The 23,442-nt window shown below is 40.3% G+C and overlaps 1 protein-coding gene across 1 annotated transcript; it reads right to left on the bottom strand.

Moving 5' to 3' along the window:
- Positions 1–745: 745 nt before the first annotated feature.
- LOC114512403 (cation channel sperm-associated protein subunit epsilon-like) lies at positions 746–18,656 on the bottom strand. Its single transcript, XM_036016180.1, has 9 exons — positions 18,592–18,656; positions 16,369–16,417; positions 15,738–15,811; positions 15,330–15,399; positions 13,623–13,693; positions 8,671–8,695; positions 7,797–7,874; positions 2,164–2,270; positions 746–914 (listed from the first exon to the last, which is right to left on the bottom strand). Exons 1-9 carry the CDS (start codon positions 18,654–18,656, stop codon positions 746–748), a joined length of 708 nt encoding a protein of 235 aa, XP_035872073.1.
- Positions 18,657–23,442: the final 4,786 nt, after the last annotated feature.

Here is a 23,442-nt window from a genome sequence, read left to right as displayed (position 1 = left end):
TAGCATATCATCATTTTGCATTGGTAGATAGATGCTCCAGGCCCTACGAAGAGGAAAATAGAAACTATAAGAATACAACAGTCTCTTTCTCATCTCTCAACCATCTTGCAACAATGCTGGCACTTATCACCTTTTAATCATTTTTGTATTTTTGTTAACATAAATCTGGGTAAAATAAGTCAAGTAGTATTAAAATGCTACCCATTTTCTCCTCATTCTTCACCCTTGTTTCTAAAGGAAAACAATCTTGACTCAGAATGCTCTTCTGCGATGTGTCTTCATAGTCTCAATAAATATTCTTATACTGCTCTCTTACTATAGAATTTTTATACATTATCTGTTGGCCTCTTATATGACAGATGAAGATGGATCTCATTGGATATACCCACCGATACATCTTCTTTTCCCTCAAATTAATGTCATGATGTTTACCCAACTGTATAGTGTTTATATTGTTATTAATAACGTATATAGTGCTTACTACTGAGCCAGTGATTGCACTGTGATTGTAATCTTTTATAAATATATTCATTTACAATGTTTTCCCTAGAGTTAATAATTATTTATTTTAAAACTTGGTTTAGTTTTCTAATGTTTCCGATAGGTAGCTGAAATGGCACTCCCTGATGTTTTCCACGTGGTCAATGGGGAATAGCCTGGCACTTGTTTTCCGAGACTTCCTTCCCTGCTCTCCGGGCTGAGGCTGCCATGGTCTGGACCCAGTCCTTTGATCTTCCTTGTTTTGCTAAAGCACATTCTTCAGGAAGTACCTCTTTGCCAAAGGGCATGTGAATATAAATGTTTTGAGGTCCTGAAATCCAAAAGTATCTTCATACACTTTCTGGAGAATCTGGCTCGGTAGTGACTTCAGAACTTGGATGGCATGCTCCCCGGCCTCCTCGTATTTAGGTTTCCTAGTGAGAGTGACACATCGACTCTCGTCATTGAAATGGGTTGCCTTCCGAGAAGCTTTCTGGGATCGCCCTCTTTTTCCTTTACATATTGAGCTTGGACAGAGCTGGGTCTTATCTTTTGAAGTGGATGCATGCAGAGGAATTTGCAAAAACAAGCACTCTGACATACATCTTAGAAGCCAGGGAAAGTTCGACAGGCCCTTTCTCCACAGGCCCATCCGGGAGAGGACAGGCTGTAGGAATGCTTCCTAACTCACTCTACGAGGCCAGTGTCATCCTAATACCAACATTATCCTAATACCAACACTAGATAAACGTGTTACAGGTAAAGCTAAAAACCTTTCGAATCCAACAACATTTACAAATAATTATGTACTGTGGCCAAATGTCACTTACTCCAGTTACGCACATACAATTTGACACTTAAAAATCAACTAATGTAACCCTTCACATCAACAGGTTAAGGAAGAAAATGCATCTAATCATATCAATAAATGCACAAAAAGAATTTGACAAAATCCAACACTTGTTCGTGATAAATACTCTCAGCAAACTAGCAACAGAGGGGAACTTCAACTTGATAATGAAGCATCTATACCAAAAAAAAACCCCATAATGAGGAGAAACTAGATCCTTTCCACCTAAGAACAAGGAACAAGGCAAAATGCCTTTTCTTACCACTCCTGTTCAACATCATATTGGATGCATACATTGTATGTTTTAGCTATAAGCATGTTGGCCCATGCCTGGGTGTTTAATAGGTTGAGGCTGTCTGAACCCCATGATGACCTACTAGGTGACGGTAACAGACTTTACTTCTCAGTTGGGATTTGTGATGTGTGGTTTGTGTGTGTGGGTGTGCCTGTACACTAGCAGTAGTGACCACTGTGACATCAGCCCAGCACTGTGTCTCATTTTTATGTGCCAGTGAGAAACATTTTAACGTATCGCCATGATTTGCCACCATGCTGAAGGAGGCTCATAGGATGAACTCTAGCTATTAATGCAAATTGTGAAACTATAACCCAGGATTCTGACTAGCATTTTCTGAGTTGCTAACTAGTTCTCACTCTCACAATTGGTTTTTTTTTTTTTTTTGGTATCATAAAAGAATCTCTTTGGAAATTACACATGAGGTATGCCATGAAATTCCACTAGGGTTTTAAAAATCTCTCTCACTTTACTCTCTAACAGTTTTTTACTGAATTTAAAAGATGAATTTTATATCTGAAAATTAAACGTTAAATACCCATTCTCCAGTTTTTCATGTGAAAAATAAACTTTTCCCTTCAGAAGTGTATAGACAACTGGCTCCTGGCCCAAAGTGGTCAACTGCTTGCTAAGCATAATGGAATTCTGTAAAAAAAAAAAACAAATTACTTTTTCTTTTCATAGCCAAATTTATTTGGAAATTACATTGTTATATTGAATTTATTATTTTAGTTAAGACGTTGTTTATGGTTATAATTTACCACATTTTCAATATTTGGGTTTGTTTTTCTCCTACCACTTGGCCTCCTCCCCATTAGAATTTTATGAATTATAATTAAGTCATAATACAGTTTCCAACATGTTGAAAATACTATGCACAATCAGAATCTCAAATGAACGGATTTTATACCCTTCAATAAAATACCCTTAGTTATAATATGAAATACACAATGGAGTTTCTAAGACTAATCTATTAGAATTATTTCTGTATGAACCTGTCTTCAAAGCAACATACTCTTTCAAGGCAGGTTTCAAATGGTTACTGAACCCAACCAGGGTCAGGGAGGGAGGGTCCTACCACTCATAGCCTACCAGACAAATCTCCAAAGATGGAGTTTGGTGGAAAAGAAAGGAATCTTTTCCCTCATGGCAAGTTTCTGCCTAAAATATCTGGGTAACAGAGTAAGGGGAAAGGAAAAGTCAGAGTATGACATCAAAAATAGCTACTTAAATATTTGTCACTACAATGACTACATAGGTCCAAGAACTGAAAAGAACACAAGAGCAGAAATCTGTTCCCAGTGCTGACTGTTATCCCCAAGGTCTTTGGAAATAATGGTAAGTTTCTGCCTCCAATGACCATTCCCTCTAAGGCACCTAAAGAAAAATCACCCTGTCACCCTCGGCCAGTTCAGTTCAAGGTTGTTTCAGGAATCTCTTTTCCCACCCAAAAGTATCATAAAAGTAGGTGGCTTAGGGGGTCTCAGGTCACTGTGTAGGTCCAGGCATCTTTCAGTGTCTGTGACCCCAGGTATCTGCTCACATATCCATACCAGCCACCATTGGCAAGCCCCACCCCCAGGGGAAAAGCCAACTAACTTTTGCTGTCTGGTGTGCTCTGTTTTCAAAAGTTCTGTCCCAGAAGCACATGAGTGCCAAAATCCAGTGTGAGTGTCCAGCCTTGCAACCAATGGGGGTCCGGCTGTGTTTGCTTTTGCCCCTCTTCCCCCGACCCCCCATCCCTGCTGCATTTAGCGAGGTGGCCAGGTCTCCAGTCAGCTCAAGCCCCTCCCCCATTTCCAGGTGGGATGTATGTACCCCTCCCCATTACAAAAAGATACCTGGAGGCTTTAACAAAAATTGTCTTAGTATATAGGCAGATGGGAAATGCTCCCTCTCTTTCGCATGAGATTTAAGGAGAAGTTCAATTGACTGGAATTATCCCTAATAAGGCCTGTTTAGAATAAAGGTAATGGTTTTATTATGGTTATGATGAGAATCCCTAGAATTAAAAAATCAGATAATGAGGGTCAGTCTAGAATTCTGCAGCTCCCTTCTACCCTAATCCTCCAATAATGCTCCCGTTTAATTTCCTAGAAATAGGAAATTACAGTGGAGCCTTTGAGATCACCACAGTGGGTGCCAGCAAGGGTGTGTGGCTGGGCCTGGGGAGCGTCTCACAGGGAGATTTAATGTGTTTGAGAGAGCAGGAATGGTGCGCAGGAAAGGCCTCCCAGAAAGATACCCATTTAATGATTTTGCAAGAGAAGTACAGGTTTGTCTGGTAAATAATGAATAATATGTAGCTTTATTTTGTTTCTTAAAATCTTACTATTCAGAATTTTGAATACAACTACCTTTCACATAACTATAAAGGAAAAGGGTAAATGAAATGTTCTTAATGTGGCTTCGATAAGATGGAAATAAAATATAATAAGCAAGACATACAACAAGATGACAGAAAACAAGACAGGCCAAGAAAATGTTAGGATAATCTTTAACTCTCACATGGCAGATGTCAGCAAATGTAAAAATATGTTCTTTCATCAAAAGGGTGATTTATAGCATTAAAGAGAATTGTATAAATATAGGAAAAATTACCACATAGAAGTTATCAAAAAATAAAAACACATGTAGTATATTTTCTTAGGATTTACCAAAGGTAGGGTGCTATTATATGTTCAAGTTATATAGAGAGAAGTCTATATAAAGTATTACACAATATTCCACTGAGTGAATTATCATCATTGACTTAACAATCCCTTACTGGACATGTAGGTAGTTTTATTTTTTTCACCATTTTTAATATTGTAGCCACAGACACCATCAGATACACAGTCTTTTCCACAGTTAGGACTATTTCTCTTTTGATTAGATTCTTGGAACTGTGATTACTAGGTCAAAAGTTATGGATATTTTAAAAATTCTTGATACATATTACCAAATGATTTCTAAAAGGATTATGGTCATTAACATTATTATTAGTTACCAATGGGAGTCATGGACCCCATGGACCAAACTAGTCCATGCTGTTTGTAATAGACCTCCATGGAAAGAGTTTAAGGAAATGATATGGTCACGAATAAACATGAAAGTTAAAAAGAGCAAAAAAAGCAAATTATTAGGTATGCATGGATCAAATAATGTTAAAATGTGCATATTTTCATTTAAGAAGATGAGAAATGAAGTAACAGCAATGCCCTAAGTATTCAATTAGCATTAGTTTATTTTATTCTCTCTAAAGTTGATTGCCAAATCAAACAATTGATTGGTTGTCATTCTGATTTATCAGTCTGCTGGCTGTGAGTTTGATTACCGTACATTATAATAACACTACTGAAAATCAGACAGATCTTGGTTTGTTAATACATATTAATGAGAAACTAAAACTGTTCATTTTATATTTCTCTTCAATGCAGTTTATTGTAGTTGAAGACAGAAAATTCTTCAAAGAGGTAAATTTGCAACAAATAGGAAAACATTTGTTTATTCTCCATGTTGCACCTTTAGGAAATTCATTAGTCTGTAAGTGACAGAGGGCTCAATAAGGGGCCGGACAGAGTTCTGAAAGGTGACTTCAAAGTACATGCTGAAGGCAACGTGTGAATAGAAGGAGCATTCCTCAACATAACAAAGGCCATATATGAGAGACCTACAGCCAACATCATACTCAATGGGCAAAAATTAAAATCTTTTCCACTAAGATCAGAAACAAGACAAGGCTGTCCAATTTCACCACTTCTATTCAATATAGTACTGTAAGTTTTAGCCACAGTGATCAGACAAGAAAAAGAAATAAAAGGCGTCTAAATCGGAAAGGAGGAAACAAAACTGTCACTGTTTGCAGATGACATGATAGTGTACATAGAAAATCCTACAGACTCCACCAAAAAACTGCTTGACCTAAGAAATGAATTTGGCAAAACAGCGGGATACAAAGTCAACATCCAGAAATCAAAGGCATTTGTGTACGCCAACAATAAAACAGCAGAAGCAGAAACCAAGAAAAAAATCCCATTTGAAATAGCAAAAAGAAACATAAAATACCTAGGAATAAACCTAACCAAGGAGGTAGAAGACCTGTATTCAGAAAACTACATAACACTCAGGAAAGAAATCAAGGAAGACACAAACAAATGGAAACATATAGCGTGTTCATGGATTGGAAGAATTAATATCATCAAAATGCCCATACTACTCAAAGCAATTTACACATTCAATGCAATTCCTATTAAAGTACCAATGGCTTATTTCACAGACATAGAACAAACACTTCAAAAATTTATATGGAACCATAAACGACCCCAAACAGCTGCTGCAATTTTGAGAAAGAAGAGTAAAGTAGGAGGGATCACAGTACCTGACACTAAACTATACTACAGGGCCACTGTAATCAAAACAGCCTGGTACTGGCATAAAAACAGGCACATGGACCAATGGAACAGAACAGAGAGTCCAGAAATAAACCCAAGTCTCTACAGGCAAATAATATTTGGCAAAGGAAGCATCAACATAAAATGGAGTAAAAATACTCCAACAAATGGTGTTGGGAGAACTGGACAGCTACGTGCAACAAAATGAAACTCGAGCACCAACTTACACCTTATACAAAAATAAATTCAAGTTGGAATAAACACTTCAATATAAACCATGACACCATTAAAGTCCTAGAGGAGAACGTAGGTAGGAAAATCTCAGGTATTTCACGCCAAAAATTTTTTACTGACATGTCCCCTAGAGCAAGAGACATACGGGAAAAAATAAACAAATGGGACCTCATCAAAATAAAAAGCTTCTGCACAGCTAAAGAAAACAATATCAAAATAAAAAGAGAACCAACTGGATGGGAAAACATACTTGCCAATGATACCTCAGACAAGGGTTTAACCTCCAAAATATATAAAGAACTTACACAACTCCACTCTAAGAAGACAAGCAACCCAATTAAAAAATGGACAAAGGACTTGATCAGACACTTCTCCAAGGGGGCCATACAGAAGATCCAAAGACACATGAAACCATGTTCAATATCGCTAGCTATCAGAGAGATGCAAATTAAAACCACAATGAGATACCACTTCACACCAGTCAGAATGGCCATCATAAACAAAGCAACAAACAACAAGTGTTGGAGAGGGTTGTGGAGAAAAGGGGACCCTAGTGCACTGTTGGTGGGACTGCAGACTGGTACAACCGCTATGGAAAGCAGTATGGAACTTCCTCAGAAAACAAAAAATGGATCTGCCTTTTGACCCGGCAATTCCACTGCTGGGACAATATCCTAAGAACACTAAAACACCAATCCAAAAGAACGTTTGCACCCCGATGTTCGTAGCAGCACAATTTACAATAGCTAAGTGCTGGAAGCAACCTAGATGCCCATCAGTAAATGAATGGATCCAAAAACTATGGCACATTTACACAATGGAATTCTATGCAGCAGAAAGAAAGAAGGAGCTCCTACCTTTTGCAACAGCTTGGATTGAGCTGGAAAGCATTATGCTAAGCAAAATAAGCCAGGCAGTGAAAGACAAATACCATATGATCTCACCTTTAACAGGAACCAAAACAACAAAACAAAGAAACAAGCAAAATATAAGCAAAGATACTGAAATAGAGGACAGACTGACAGTGACTAGAGGGGAGAGAAGAAGGAATTTCAGGGGAGAATGGGTGGGGTTAAAAGGAACAAATTTAAAGGACACATGGACAAAAACTAGGGGGAGGGTGGTAATGGGAGGAAAGTGGGGAGGGTTAGGTGGGTGGCCTGGAATGGGAGTAAAAGGGAGAAAACTGTACTTGAACAAGGATTAAAATAAAAAAAAAATAAGAACTATAAAAGAAAACAAAAAACCCCTGAAAAAACAAAACAAAACAAAGTATATGCTGAAGGGACAGCTGTAAAGCACTCTATAAAGGTCAGACTCATCACGAATGATGAGATTCATAGAAAATTCAACAAATGCTCAGAAAACAATTCTAAAGAAAAATTTATAATTGTAGTGATCTAGCACAAATTCTAAACCATTTTAATGACTACATTCAACTTAATGGATAATTAAAAGGTAGTTAGTTCTGGGTACCTTAAAATAAAATATTCACAATATTCACAGCCCTCACAAAAGAAATGTAGTCTACCATTTTATAGATGATAATAATGTTTCCACCTACTGGTGACGGCGATTCTGCTTCCCATACCAGCTCACTGGGGTCTGCGTTTTCTGGGTCATATACCCATATGATGAGATTCTACAAAATAAAATGTTTGCATTGCTTTAAATTTTGGACACCTTTCATTTTTAGCTGTGGCAAAACATAACCACAAAAATGCTTTTACAAAATTTTGATGATCCCATTTAAAAAACAAAACAATGTGTTGTTTTTAATGAGTGGAACAACCCAAAGACACATGAAGGAAGACTAATAATATTCCTCTGCAATCCTGAGGGAACTGTTAGCCTTCCACAAGGATGCTCTTAGACCTTTCTCTGCATTCACCTGTAGACACAGCACCCCACCCACTCACACGCGTGTAACAAAAATGAAAGCACACTACACAGGTTATTTGTAACTTGCTTTTATCGCTGGATACACCACAGCCATTTTATTAGGTGTAGATCTAATTCTTTTCTTTGTTATTTATTTTTTCTTGAATAGACAATTTATTCACACAATGAAAATAAATTATATTAAAAATACAGTGAAAACTGTCTCCCCCCCACACCATACTTCAACACTCATTTCTGTTAGTTCACTACACCCCACAAATAACTACACTTAGTAAGTTCTTGTTCATATTTCTATCAATTAATGGGCATAACCAATAAAGATATTTTTTCTCCACAGAGAGGAGGTCGGAAAAGGGTAGACCTCATGGACGTCCTGAGACAGTGGTAGAACCCTGAGATCCTCACACCAGTCCTTGAAACAACTTTTGTTGAAAAATTAGTTTGGAAAATTTGTCTTCTGGTAAATACAGAAATATAATCTGGAAATACTATAGTAGTCATAAAAGAAGGATATACAAAGTTAAAAAATATTTTACCTGAATTAAAACCTCAGGGAAATTTCTGTTGGGAAAAAGAGGAATCATATTTAAATACACAGTATGATAAATATTAGTTTGAATATTGTACTTTCAATATACACGTCTCTAAATCTTGGAATATTCTCTTTATGTTCCATTATAGATACATCATTCAATGCTAAGAGTAAAAAAAACAGCTACATGTGTCTATAACTAAATATAATCAGGATTCTCAAGTGCCATCACGGAAGGCTGGGGGGCTTGACTCTGCATGCTTCCTTAATGAGAGTGCAAGTTCACAGAGCGAAGATGCACGAGTAATCTTGAAAAATCGAACTGTATCATTCCCTGTCCACAGTAATAGGGAAGCTCAACAGAGCCACAAGATGGTTCTCTGAAAAGACTAATAAGGTAAGTGTAGAAATGCTCCTTGGAAGAAGAACAAGGCAACAGAAGGGAGACACAAATAAAAATGTTAGAAATGTCAAGACACAAAGCTACCTCTATGTCAGAGATTGAACAGAGATAAGAGGACGTCACAGGCACCTTTACGACACTGAACTTTTTACTAACATCGCTAACTGAAGATGTTCAATTCCCAGAAAAAATGCTACTGATGAAAATGGATTTTACAAGAATTAGAATTCCAAACTCACACAATAAACCATTAAGTCAATTAATAGTTGGGAAATCTTCCTGCCCCTAACCCCACCCCAAAACATCTAGATTCAGGTGGATTTCTATGTTAGTTTCCATCAAATACTCAAGGACAATGTATTTCCAATATTACGTAAAATCTGTCAGAGGAAAGAAAAAAATGACGGTTAACTTCCACGATGAATCTAGCTTAGTCTTGCCACCAAGAGTAGAAAAGGATGGTGTAAGGGAAGTCCAATCACAGGCCAAGCCCACTCGTGAATATTCATACACAAAACACTAAACAAATACTAACTAGCGAATCAAATCCACCAATGTATAGGAAAGATAATTCATCAACACCCAGTTGGATTATTCTAGAAACACAAGGTCAGCGTAACACAGAAATATTAGTGACTTATTCACCAGATTAATGTAGTCAAGAAGAAAAGCCATATGGACGTTTAAGTGGAAGCAGAAAAAACTTCAAATAGTTTCCATCGCCAAAATTCATAAGAAAAATTCACCGCCAACTTGGACAAAAAAAGAAACTTCCTTAACTGGGTAAAGGCTAACTTGTAACTTGTAACAAACATGCAAAACAGTGAAGTGACGGCAGCCTCTCTTTGGAGGTCAGAACTAAGACTGAGGAGGCCAGCAGCCGTCTGTCTCCGACACACTGTGTTCTGGCCGTGCCGCAGGGATAAAAGGAAGAGAAGGCACACATATTGTAAAAAAAAAATAAATGTCATTTTCAAGTGATATGATTTGTAAAAACTCCCAGAGAATATATAAATAAGTTATTAGAATTAATAGAATTTTGCAAGGTTGCTGAATATAAACATCAATATTCAAAAGTAAACTGTATTATACACAACAGGAAGCTCTGGTTACAATATGCAATTCAAAAAAATTGACTATTTCTAGTAGCAGCAAAAACATAAAGTACCTAGAAATAAATCGAATAAAAATGTCCTGGCACTTGTATGAAAAATTATAAAGTTTTATTGGCAGACATGTAAAGGGAACTGTATAAATGTTGAGTTTTATATTATTAGTGAGCAGAAAGACTCTCTAAATTGATTAAAATATTTAGAGAAATTATAAAAATCCTTACTAGGGTTTTTGTGGAATTTTGTGGAATTTGATAAACCAATCCCAAAAATTCCTAGGGAAGAAAAACAGGCCCAAGATGGAGCTGAGAGACTCCAGAGGAAAAATTAGAACTGGTGTTGGAGTGGACTGGGCACTGGCGCTACCAGTTATCAAGATTTTAACATGAAGTGATTGTAATAAACATAATGTAGAACGTACTCAAGTAGAGACAGACACATCAGCTGAACAGAATAGCCGGCCTGGAAAGAATCCACGCAGACATGGAAAACGGGCCTGTGACAGAGCACGCATGGCAGGCAAGTAGATTATTCAACAAATGGGTATGAGAAATGAGCCATCCATGTAGAAAAACCAAAATGTGATTCCTATCGGGAAGCATGTACAAAAACTAATTCCAGGTGGATTAAGGACTTAATTGTGGAAGAGACAACTGTGTTGAACTTTTAGAAAAAAAATACAGGAGACTATTTGTTATGAAGTTGCAGATAAAGAAAGATTTCTTAAGTAGATTAAAAAAGGCATGAAATCATAAAAGAGTTTATAGATTTTTCTACCATAGTAGGACCTCTGTTGTCAACAGAGATCATAAAAAGTGAAAAGCTGCATAAAGTGGGTAAAATAGTTTAAAAAATATATACAGTAATGTCCTGGTAAGTAAACTACAATGAAACTATGTTATGATACAAAAATAATTTAAAAATGGGTAAAATGCTCCTTTAATAAACAGGGAATGATATAAATGAAATATTCCTCATGAATACATGGACATGTGCTCAACAGTAATCAGGGGAATGAAAAGAAAAAGCACAATGACATAATCTGACACCTACTAGACTGGAAAAAATTAAAAAGTCAGACCACATTAAGTGTTCATCAAGATGCAGCACGATGGGAACTTTTGCCCACTTCTGGCATTCATGTAGAACTCCGGGCAACCTTCTCCCACGAGATCAGGTGTATTCAGGGGGGTGTGACTATAGACTGGGCAACCTTAGGCATTACCAAGCAAAGCTGAACAAGTGCTTGTCCTAACATTGGGCAACTTTTCCTTTGGTGTGTACCTCTAATGCACAGGAAGTTCCACTCATGTGCATTAGATCGGTGCTTCCCAAACAATGATGGTCACACAGGTGACTCCAGGATTTGTTAACATGCCCGTTATGATCCAGTAGGTGTGGAACAAGGCCAAAGCGTCTGCATTTTTAACAAGTTTGCAGCTGGTGCTCGTGCTGCTGGTCCTGGGACCCCACTTTGAGTAGGGAGGCCCTGGGTTGCCAATAAATGCATTGGCAGCAGAATGAGCCAAAAACATCATGGAGCATTCACAGTGCAAGAACTAAAGATTCCCACTGGAACATGCATGAGCCTCAAAAACATGTTTAGAGAAAGGAGCAAGTCGTGCATGAATGCTTGTTTCGATTAAATAACATTAAAAAAGTGACAAAACTAAACAATTTCTTGCAATTAGATATTGGTGAACTATAGAAAAAGCAAGGGGTCGGTCATTTATTATGCAATATTCGGCATGGTGGTTGACTGTTGGGGAATGAATAGGATGTGACCAGTATGGACATAAAGCATATTCTAAGGTTCTAGAAATGTTCTCTTTGTTGACTTGCATGATGGATGCATGGGTATTAGTTTCATTTTTATTCTAAATGGGGTGTTTACAGGTGATGGGTTGTGAACAGTTTACAACTGGTGTAACAGAAAACACTGGGCTCCCCATGAGTTCTCTCTTTTGGACTAGCCTGTCCCCCCGGGGAGGGGTTGCTTCTGTTTCTACTTTTGTGGAGGGCACAAATCTGGATCAGGACAGCCTGCAGGCACATCTCTTTCACCAGCCCTTGGGGCTCAGGGTATGTGGCTGAGACTGGAAACCCATGATCATCGCTATAAATGCTTTCTCGGTAGTCACCTCTCTGGTGGCTGCCATGGTCTCTCCTCAGAGGAAGCAGCAAGTAGCCCACTTGACCACAGAAGTGGGTTTATTCTCCAAGTCGGCCGTACCAGGAATTTTCTCCCCCAGATTTTCCCATGTCTGTTTCTCAATTGGTTCAAAACCCTGGGGAAAGCTGGTGATTGATTGGCATCCCTGAAAACCCCAACAAGAATGGAGGCTGCTGGTTTCACAAGGGGTGGAGGAGACTCAATCCTCGCTTTCTGGTAAGACTCTGGGGAGGTGGCAGTAATTCAGAGGAATGGCTCCTTGTGTACTCCTGGAGGGGCTTGTGACATCTAGTTATCAGGACTTTCAATCCAAAACTGCACATAAGCTGCTGAGCCATCTGACCCTAAGGGGCCATGTGAACCAGGACAATGAAACTGTCAGCAAAAACCATGCTCTGCTGAAGGCACCAGTATTCGGATCCGTTCTGCCTGGGTCATGTGCCAGTCCTCAACTAGGCACTGTGGCCAATGACGTGTGGGGTTATAGAGTTAGTACAATATAAGAATTACAAGAAATTACCCATCTCATCACAGAGTAGGGAAGGGTTGGTTCCCTCAGAGGAAGGGATGTTAAGTAGATAAAGAGAAATAGGTACATTATAGTTACCTGGTGAGCAGAGACCATGTGAGACAGATCTCTGTATCCTATACAGTGCTTAGGATGCTGTCTTGACGATGATACTAAAAGATATTCTGATTCATTGATGTTTTTTACTAATTGAATGATTTGATAATGCAGTTAATTATTTTCCCTTGAACCAGTTTCCCTTTCTTAGTTGTATTCATCCACTCTCATGTTACAGTGGGTTTGAAGAGCTATCCAGGACAGAGGGTTATTTTGGAATATAATGTAGCTAACAGAAATAAATGAGCCTTGTGGTCTGAAAAAGCAGAGTCAAATCCCAATGCTATCTTTTAGTGGCTGTGTAGTTTGGTCAAAAATTACTTAATCTATCCAAGTTTACATTTCCACATTTATAAAATAGAGGTAGTAATACTCAACATTTGTGTGGTTATTATGACAAACAGAGATAATTTACATAAAGCAGAAGCAGTGTATGTTCAAATAGGGGTTACTATTGTTATTTTTATTGTTTGTTCTCCAGTGTAAGTTTGGCAGTATAGTTGAGGATATCTTGATTGGTGAATGAAAGTGTATATGGAAACTATAACGTAGATAACCCATTTGTCAATTTTGTTAATTAGAACTTAAAGCTAGGTACTCTTTAAGCTCTAATAACCTTTATATTTAATATTACATTACTTACATAACTTTATAGTACCACAGAAAGCAAGTATTAGATTTGTCCACAAATAAATAGCGTTCTTCTTCTACATTCTAAAAGAAAATGCAAAATAAACTATGATACATGAAGTTAACTTTAAACTAAATACAAATTTAGATACTGGCATCTAAGTCACAGAGGAACTCAGTTAAATTATCTAAGATTAGAGGAAGTATAATGAATAAATTTCAGAATAGAACTAATAAATATTCACATAATAGTAGTTCAATTCTTCAGTTACTCCCTGTAATTAAGAATTTACTCTCATGGATGACAAATTTAGATGGCTTATTGTTTCTATTACATTTGACTTTGTGAAATAGTGAGAAATATATACTCTTTGTCCCTGGTTCCCGAGTCTTTGACTGTGACTCCTGACACAGAGCTACTAAAAGTCCTGTAATTTTCTGAGTGTTCAGAGTGTCTGATACAGAGCTCCTGCCATTTTCCTCACTGAAACACAGGTCATTTAATTTTCTTGTTTAGTGGTTTTCAACCACAGGTGACTTGCCTCTCCAGGGGTCACTTGGCGATGCCCCGAGGTATTTTCGTGTTTCAAAAGTCATATGTCCTTCCTGAAAGGTTGTAAGATCTGATGACGCTATACCCAAATGACAAAGATAGTCCTCTACATGCGTATATTTGTGTGTGCGTATCTTCTTACATCACATACTTTGTAATGTTTACGTGGGCTTCCAACACGCAACAAAGGGGAAAGAAATCCTTCACTTCCTCTGAAATTGTGTTCATGAAGCTTAAAAAGTCAAATTCAAATAGGTTTCCGTCTATAGGGGTTAAACCATGAATGAATACTCATCTGGCCTCTCCCACATCACTCCATCTACTGTTCCTGAAGATAAAGATTGTTAATGAAAAAGAAGGCACTAGCCCCAAAGTACAGGCAGGGGTGGCCACACGGGGTTTCTGTGGCAGCGGCTTTACACACTTGTGTGGTAACCTCTGCTGTGGGGTGTGGGGCCCGTGCTTTTTACTAGTTCATAAAGTGTCAGTGTTTTAAAATGCTTTACTGTTTTGGTAAACTAGGGAGGACTCAACATCACTTTCATTTATTAGCACTCACATCTGCTTTCTTGAAGAAAACATAGTAGAGTGAAAACACAGACCTTCGGGAAATGGCTCTCAACCCTGGGTGCTGGCACAGGAGAATGCCACGTGAGGCCCTCTCAGCTGGGAGCGCTATTATCACTGCAATGGGGACTGGGGCTTCAATGCACTAGTATAAAGACTAAGGCAAAATGCATCATTTAATAACTTCTAATTTGCAGAGATGTATCTAAAAAATGAATGGCATTGACAGTAATTTTAAAATAGTTCTCATTGCCCTGGCTGGTGTGGCTCAGGGGATTGGGCGCCAGCCTGCGAAACAAAGACGAAAGGGTCGCTGGCTCAATTCCCAGTCAGGGCACAGGCCTGGGTTGCAGACCAGGTCCCCAGTTGGGGGTGTGTGAGAGGCAACCACTCACTGATTGATGTTCCTCTGCTTTTCTGTCTCTAAAAATGAATACATCTATAAAAAATAAAATCAATCAATCAAAATACTTATTTACAGTTATAACTTACATTATTTAAAACAGGTTGAAAGCACCAGAAAAGGGCAAAATAAAATGTAACATGGATGATTATTCAAGTTTAGCAAGTCTTAATAAGGTCTCATTAAAATCAACTTACTGGGCCTTTCACAATCGGTCTAATAATCTGAATACCGGGAGAAGGACAACGCAGTTCAGTCGTGGGTGAGCTGGCATTTAGAGAGGACAAGAAAGGAGATACAGGTAAAGATGCATATAAGGCTAATAAAAGTTTTCCTGCTACTCTTTAACCCTAAAAATGTCAATTGTATGCTAATGAGAATAAAAATGGAGCAATATTTGATTTCTATCCTATTTTCAAAGTGATTTTATTTTTCTTTTCACATCTATGTCATGGGAATACATTTACACTCAACCAAAGCCTGGAGTCTGAATGTCCACACTATGTGAGTGCTTGGTTACATGTAAATACACACATGTAAACCCGGTGACATGCTGAATGCTTGGTTACATGTAAACATGATGACATTCATGACAAAAATGTTACCTTTTATTTTTCACAGAACAGGTTTCTGGCACACTCCACTCAGAAAAAAATGTTCCTTCATACTCTAACTGAATCTAAAAAATAAGATAAAACAGTTCAAACAAAAAATTTACTCCCAAATTTTCATCTCCTTTTTCAGAGGTAGGGTTCAGTTTTCCAGGTCCTTATTATTTAAAGAAAGACTAATTAAAACTTGGTTTCTTGGAAATTATACACAGTAATATGACAAAGGAAAAGTAACTTTTCAAAAACACTTGTAGCCTCTCTTCCAAATTATAAGATTTTTATTTTATTTTATTTCAGAAGAGATATATTAAGTATCTAGGAAGTGACTGGTATTCCAGTAGGTTCTGAGGATTAAGAAAAGAAAAATGAGACATAGTCATCTTGTCTGTATCATGAAAAAAGTTTTTGAACATTAAATAATAAAGCAACACTACTTATTTTTGCTACTTACATATTGAAGGACTATTATCGCAGGGGGGAATCTCTATTGGGAAGATAAATGAAATGTAGGATATCAACTAAAGATAAATGAATGACACTGTGCTATACGACTGAGTATAATTAACTCTGCTCTAAGGTAAAAAAAATAATACTTAAACATAGTTTAAAAAAATTAAACACTTACGGTGCTTCTGGTACTGAAAATGCGGTAGTCCGGGCTTTTAGTGTAATATCTGTGGAAGAAAAGGTCAGATGTGACCATGAGCCCTCTGTGTTTGGTCAGAGTGTGCTCCGGCTGCCAAGGGCTTTACATTTCTGCCCAAGGATCTTCCTGCAAGGCACAGTCAGGGCTGGAACTGAGGATTATCAGTGAACCCTACCCACCACTCAAGGGGCATCAGGGCTGGCTCAGTATCCAAAGACACTAGAATGAGAAGTACAGATTTCCCTCGACTAATGATGGGGTTACCTCTCAACAATCCCACTGTAAGATGAAAATACTGTAATTTGAAAATGCATTAAATACACCTGACCTTCTGAAGATCATTGCTCAGCCTAACTGACCTTAAATGTGCTCAGCACACTGACAGTAGCTGACAGTTGGGGAAAGTCATCTAACATAAAGCCTATTTTATAGTAAAATATTGAATATCTCATGTAGTTTGCCATGCATATTGCTTCCACACCCTCATGAAGTCAAAAAATCATAAGCGGAACCATCATATGTCGGGGACTGCATGTAAATACTTTTACATCTTGTTTTTGTTTTAGGATGAAAACTGTTGAAGAATATTGGCTGTACTGCCTTTCCTTACAAACAGAATTAAAGTAAAATGAATAAAGATGAAAAATCCATAAAGCAGTATTGCTTGTTTGAAACAATGAAGTAAAGAGCAAATTTCTGTGAGTCCTTGTACGTGATCAATTTCCTCTATTATTCAGGGCACTCTAATTTCCCACTGTGTGATCCATCTAAAGCAGCATTGTCCACTCTAAATATAATGCAACCCACATTGCAAAAGCAGGAAGAAACCGGTGAAATGGACTCTAATCATATATTTTGTTGGTGTATGCTTTCTCCCACAATGGCAAAATTATGGAATTAAAACAGATTGTATAGCCTGAAACGCCGAAGTTACCATAGTCTGATGACCTCTGGTGTACACATAGTTTCTAAACTCCCTGAGTCCACAGGCCATCCTTAACAATATTAGCTACCAGGATCTATTTGACCCAGTGTTTGCCATGCATGTGCTGAGAGCACATTGGATTCCAGCCTCGCAACCACCCCATGAGAGAGGTTTTCTCATCTTCTTTTTTTAAAAAATATTATATTTATTTATTTTTAGACAGAGGGGAAAGGAAGGAGAAAGTGAGGGGGAGAAACATCAATGTGTGGCTGACTCTCACACACCTCCCACCAGGGACCTGGTCTGCAACCCTGGCATGTGCCTTGACTGGGAATCGAACTAGTGACCCTTTGGTTAGCAGGCTTGCGCTCAATCCAAGCCACACCAACCAGAGGTCATCTTTTTATAGAGAAGAAAATGAAGGCTTACAAAGTTCTATTAGAATACCACATTTTTGCTTTCTCACTACTTCGCTCACCTTTCCAACCGTGTCTCACTATTTGAGCCCTGTGTGTGCCTAGTGAGGTGACCTGGATCCCTTGCCTCCGAAGCCTCTTGTGGTTGAATTCATTGTTGCTATTCTTACATTTTGATGTTGGAGGGCAAACATTACTGTTATAGCAAAACCTCCGGTAAATAGAATATTTGCAGAGTGGGCTTTTTCTGGTTAACCATCCGTATTTTAACCTGTGTCGAAAATCTTTCTAAAATATTTTGATCCGCTTTCCAATCCAGCAGTTACCTGACACTGAACAAAAACCTCTCAGACCTTCACGTTTTCATTCCTCAAATCAACTCACTTTGTACGGGAATCACATCTCCTTCCATTGTATAACGCACTTTCTCATAAATCATGTAACCACCAACGACCTAGCTATCCTCACGAAGGGCTCCCCCCTCCCCGCCAATGTCTGGTGGCAGTTTGGGCTTCTCATCTGCCCCGCTCCTCTCTGGCAAAAACGGAGTGCAGTAGGAGGAGGAACCGGCTTTAAGGATTCACAGGAGCTCAGCTGTCAGAGAACAGCACTGCGAAGTGACCGCGATCCTGCAGCAGCCAAGCCCTGCCTGCTCCCTCCTTTTCCTCTCTTCATTCATTGAAAACTTTCAGAAGGGGTCGGCGGGGCGCTGGGACTTGTGTTCAGGGAACTGCAGGGATAGAGAGGGTGGTCTGAGCGGGTGGTGTTCTAGGGACACTGGGGGACCCTGCTAGGTCCCAGGGACGACCCAGCCCGGTGCACAGCCTCCCCTCTCCCATCCATGACTGGCGGCGTCTCTACCTCCACAGCGCTGAGCCGCAGCAGCTCAGCCAGGATAACAGCACCGCCACTCTCTGGGCTGCCATGGCGGCGTCGAGACCCTCCGCTCAACGGCCCAGGCCTCGCTGGTGCCGGCCTCGCGTTCCCCCAGGGGGCGCCTGTGGACCCCAACGGCGGGAGGCTCTGCGGGGCACCTCGTTGCGGGGCTCGGTGGGGCCAGTTCACCAGATTCCAGCAAGTGCGAGTGCGCCTCCCTGTCAATTCCTGGGGGCCTGAAAGTAGGATATTGGAGTGGAAAATGAAAATCAGATTTTAAGTAAGGCAGAACCATGCTTGTTTTTGAAGTGAACTAGCAAAACCACTTATGATAATACTAGTTGACTTAATGAAGATAAAACTTTTCGGTTAGTTTATCTTGTAGCCCAAATCTTCCTTGTGACTGTATATAACCACTGCAAAGCAAATAACCTATGTGCTGGTGGTTTACAGGCCTCATGTGCTCCAGAAACGACTTCTCAATCGAACAGAAATGACAGTAACAGGTGCTTATTGAACACCTACTATATGCCCAACACTATCTGCTGCACTTGGGTACAAAGAAGTAGCACAGCATTCTGGTTTACAAAGGGGTTTGTTATCTTGTGGTAAAGCCAAGATAAACACCAAAGTTATCACTATTACAATTTATGTGTTTACTTGTCGGTAGACAAAATAATCTGAGTCCTGAAGGACTGCAATTGTGTCTTTATTCCTCCTTATGTCATCAGTGCCCAGCACAATCTCAGTTTATAGTAGGTTCTCAGTGTTTTCTGACTTTATGAATCATTGAATAAAAATAATGAAATGCTCTTGGGGACCAATGAAGAACATGATTGTATTTATATGACTTGGGAGACATTACATTTATTTTTTAAAAGATTCTTTATTTTTAGAGAGGGGGAAGGGAAAGAGAAAGAGAGGGAGAGAAACATCAATGTGTGGTTGCCTCTTGTGCACCCCCTACTGAGGACCTGGCCCACAACCCAGGCATGTGCCCTAAAGTGGGAATCAAACCTGTGACCCTTTGGTTTGCATTCCTATGCTCAATCCACTTAGCCACACCAACCAGGGCTACATTTTAATTTTTTAAGTATGTATTTATTATTATTATTTTTGTTGTTGTTGGCATTTGGGATACACTGTATTTAGTTCTATTCTATGCCCACTTTTTTTCCCGGAAGCAACTTTATATCAGAATTACATGCCCTAGTTCATTTGTGTAGCATCTGAAAGAACATTAGGTCAGCAGTAGATATACTCCAGAATCCAGCTGCACCTGAAGTGCTAACAGGAATGGAATACACATCCAGAAAAAGGCTGAGCTGTTGATTCAGACTGCCTAGATAGCAATTCAACCCTTACTAGAACAAGTTAGCTTTCAAATCCTGTAAAATAAGGAAAAGATAGTATTACCTACCTCATGTGCTTGCGGAAATTAGAAGAGCTAAGTGCATCATCGTGTCTGACAGCAGTAAATACACTCCACCCTGAGCCTCTGTTACTGAAGTCTAAAATGGGAAGGGTTAAAACTCTACTTGATCTCCAGACTTTCAGATCTTACAACTTCTACCTTACTGCTTTCCTTTTGGGTTGACCCTTTTCCGTCCCTGTCTGCATCTGTTATTTTAGTTCCTTCCTTTCCAATTCGAAACCTGTGTGTTCCGATTCCACCCCATTTATATTATGAAATTCTACCCCTATATTTTGTACACACTCTCCTCCCTTTATAAAAACAAATCATTAAGGAATAATTTGCAAATGAACGCTTTCAGAGACAACAACTTGCACGTAGCAGACCCTAGGGCCACAGTAGAGGTCATTTAAGCCCACAGTGTTGCATGCCGGGAGTTGTAGTCCAAAACGCCAACGCTCATCTCCGCGCCTCTCCAGTTTGAAAAGGGGAGAAGTCTGAGCGGCAGCGCGCTCAAAGCCCCGCCTCTGGCCTTTCTACTCTCCCGGTTTGTTCTGGAGTGGCGCGCCAGGTGGTGGAAGGCACGTGAGATTGGCCTCGATCTCGGGTGGCAGCGGTAGCCGCGACCAGAGACTTTGTCTCGGGGGCGGTGCTGTGGCAGCAGGCCAGTGAAGGGTAGTGTTGGTTTCCCCGCCCCCAAGAGGGGCGGGGCCTGCGCCAGCTCCTTCCTCTGCCTGTGGTTGGCGGCTGCAGAGCAGCTCCGTTCGCACACTCCTAGCAGCCGCGTCTCCTGCAGGTTCCCTTCGCGTCACTGGAGCCGTGGCGTTGGCCAAGACCAACCCGGTGGCATCCTCCCCTCCCAAGGGCGACTGCGGCCGCCCCAGGGCGCGGGTGGGGTGGTCCCGGAGGAAGATGCGGCTGACCGTGAGCCTTTGAGATATGCTTAGTGCCCGGGAGGAGCAGTTTTTGGTCTGGGGACTGCGCCTCAGCCCCAGCCCTGGGGCCGGCGCGGGGGATGGACACGGTCGGAGTTGGAGGAGCGACTGCCGAGGCCAGCTCCTGGCTGCGGGTGGAGACCGAGCGGGCGGCATCCCGTCCCCATCCCTCGCCGGCGGGATCGAGCGGGAGCGGTGGTTCCGAGGCGCCCTGCCATCCAGGCTCGCCGTCTCCCCCACCTGCAGGCCTGGAGGTGGCCGATCTTAGCTTCCTCGTGCCCAGTTTGTACACTCGAGAACCCAGCCCTGGGCTGGGGCTGTCTAATGGCCCCGTTGTTTTACTCCATATCCTGTGTGTGAACACTGAGGGGAGATTATTTTTACTTGTCGGTCCCAGGGGACGGAATCCCGGTTCTTTACCAGGGAGGCAAAGAAATACTGCACGATGTCAGATCTGTTATTTAGAAATATTTGTATTGCTACGTTTGCACGGAAAGTGAACTTTCGGGATATAGAATGGTAATGTACTTCCTACCGAGAGACACGTGGTTTCAGCGTAAGCTTTCTTCCTATTTGTCCTTGGCTTTGGTGCAGCCTAGAGGCCCGGCCTTTGTACAGTTTCTTGGGTAACTGTTACCAATTTCAGAAGGAGAAGTAGTGGAGCAATAACCAGTAATTGTAAGGTAACATTTGAAGTTAGCTGCTGTCTGTTTAGTTTGCAAACATTTCTTCAGGAACAAAGATAACACAGTAGGAGGATGCTGTGCCGTGTGTGTGTTCAAACAAGTTGGGAGGCCCGCTTGGTGGGAAGCTTTCTACCTAAAATTGAATAAATACCATTCGAGCATGCAGAAACGAGGTAGTAAGAAGCTAAATACAAATATTCGGACTTGCCTTCTTGTTTCTTTTCTGCATCCAGAAATCCACCCTCCCAGTTCCTCAGCTAAGATAGCAGTTGCCCAAAATGGCTGTTGGTGTTCCTCCCAGCACCTCTGCCTCCACTGCAGTCTTCTGTCCCTCCACCCCTGCAGCAACTCGCCTCCCTTCCTTAGTAACCCTCCCAAAGGTGTTGGCATTGAACTGTGGCCCCTCTCTGCTTGAGAGCAGCTCCAGGAGCTGGCCTTCACCTTCCTATTGCCTTCACACTAGGTCAGGCTGTGCTGTGGGGGAAGAAGTCTGTGGATGCCTAACTCTTGCTGGGTGGAAGGGGAGAGAGCTGGAGGGCCAGTCTCCTTCCCGCTCACTCCTGACCCTCTTCCTTTTAAGTGGAAACAATAGAACTCAGGTTGAGCTACACTGTGGTTCGTAAGAAGGTTTTGGGAATGGTATCATTATAACATTTATTACTATCCCTTTGAAAAATAGTGGAATTCCACTGTTGGGACCATATCCTAAGAACACTGAAACACCAATACAAAAGAACCTTGCACCCCGATGTTCGTAGCAGCACAATTTACAATAGCCAGGTGCTGGAAGCAACCTAGATGCCCATCAGTAAATGAATGGATCAAAAAACTATGGTACATTTACACAATGGAATTCTGTGCAGCAGAAAGAAAGAAGGAGCTCCTACCCTTTGCAACAGCATGGATGGAGCTGGAAAGCATTATGCTAAGCGAAACAAGCCAGGCAGTGAAAGACAAATACCACAGGATATCACCTTTAACAGGAACCTAAACAACAAAACAAAGAAACAAGCAAAATATAACCAAAGACTCTGAAATAGGGGACAGACTGACAGTGACCAGAGGGGAGAGAAGAGGGAATTTTAGGGGGGAATGGGTGGGGTTAAAAGGAACAAATTTAAAGGACACATGGACAAAAACTAGGGGTGGGGGTAATGGGAGGGAAGCAGGGAGGGTTGGGTGGGTGGGCTGGAATGGGAGCAAATGGGAGAAAACTGTACTTGAACAATGGTTAAAATAAAATTTAAAAAAAGAAAAAAATAGTGGAATTAGTAGACTGGAGATACTGCTATGTTGCTGTGAAAGTAGTCTTGAAGGAGGTCATGGACCAATCTATTCTGATGCCCTTGGGAAGTCTAGAGAGAAGTCATTGAGAAGGAGCCAAGTTGGGCTCTAAAATGTGAGCTGAAGATAGAGGAGAAACATATGAATAGAGTTGTTAGGCAGGTTTTCCTCCCTTGTAAACTTTGGACTTAACGCCTTCCTTCTATGATTCTAAAAATCTTTATTTTCCTTCAGTGCCTTTAAAAGAGCTCATATTTTGAGCTTAAATTGCCCCGTTTGATGATTCAAGTTTTATGTACCATTGAAAATATATACTGTTTTAGAATTTAGTATTTCTGTCATATTCATCCCATGGACTCAAATTTTATGTGGATTTTTTTCTCTAGAAGTGGTATGTATATTATGTTTCAACACTGTCGGAAGGTGCCCTCTTGGAGCATGTAGTCAAGGGGACCACCACTGTGGAAATAGGTATGGCCAGGGTGGGGATGGAGAAGGCCGACCGGACTGGTTTTTC

The sequence above is a fragment of the Phyllostomus discolor genome, chromosome 15 (assembly GCF_004126475.2).
Source record: "Phyllostomus discolor isolate MPI-MPIP mPhyDis1 chromosome 15, mPhyDis1.pri.v3, whole genome shotgun sequence".
Lineage (NCBI taxonomy): Eukaryota > Metazoa > Chordata > Mammalia > Chiroptera > Phyllostomidae > Phyllostomus > Phyllostomus discolor.
This window is presented reverse-complemented; position numbering and strand designations above follow the sequence as displayed.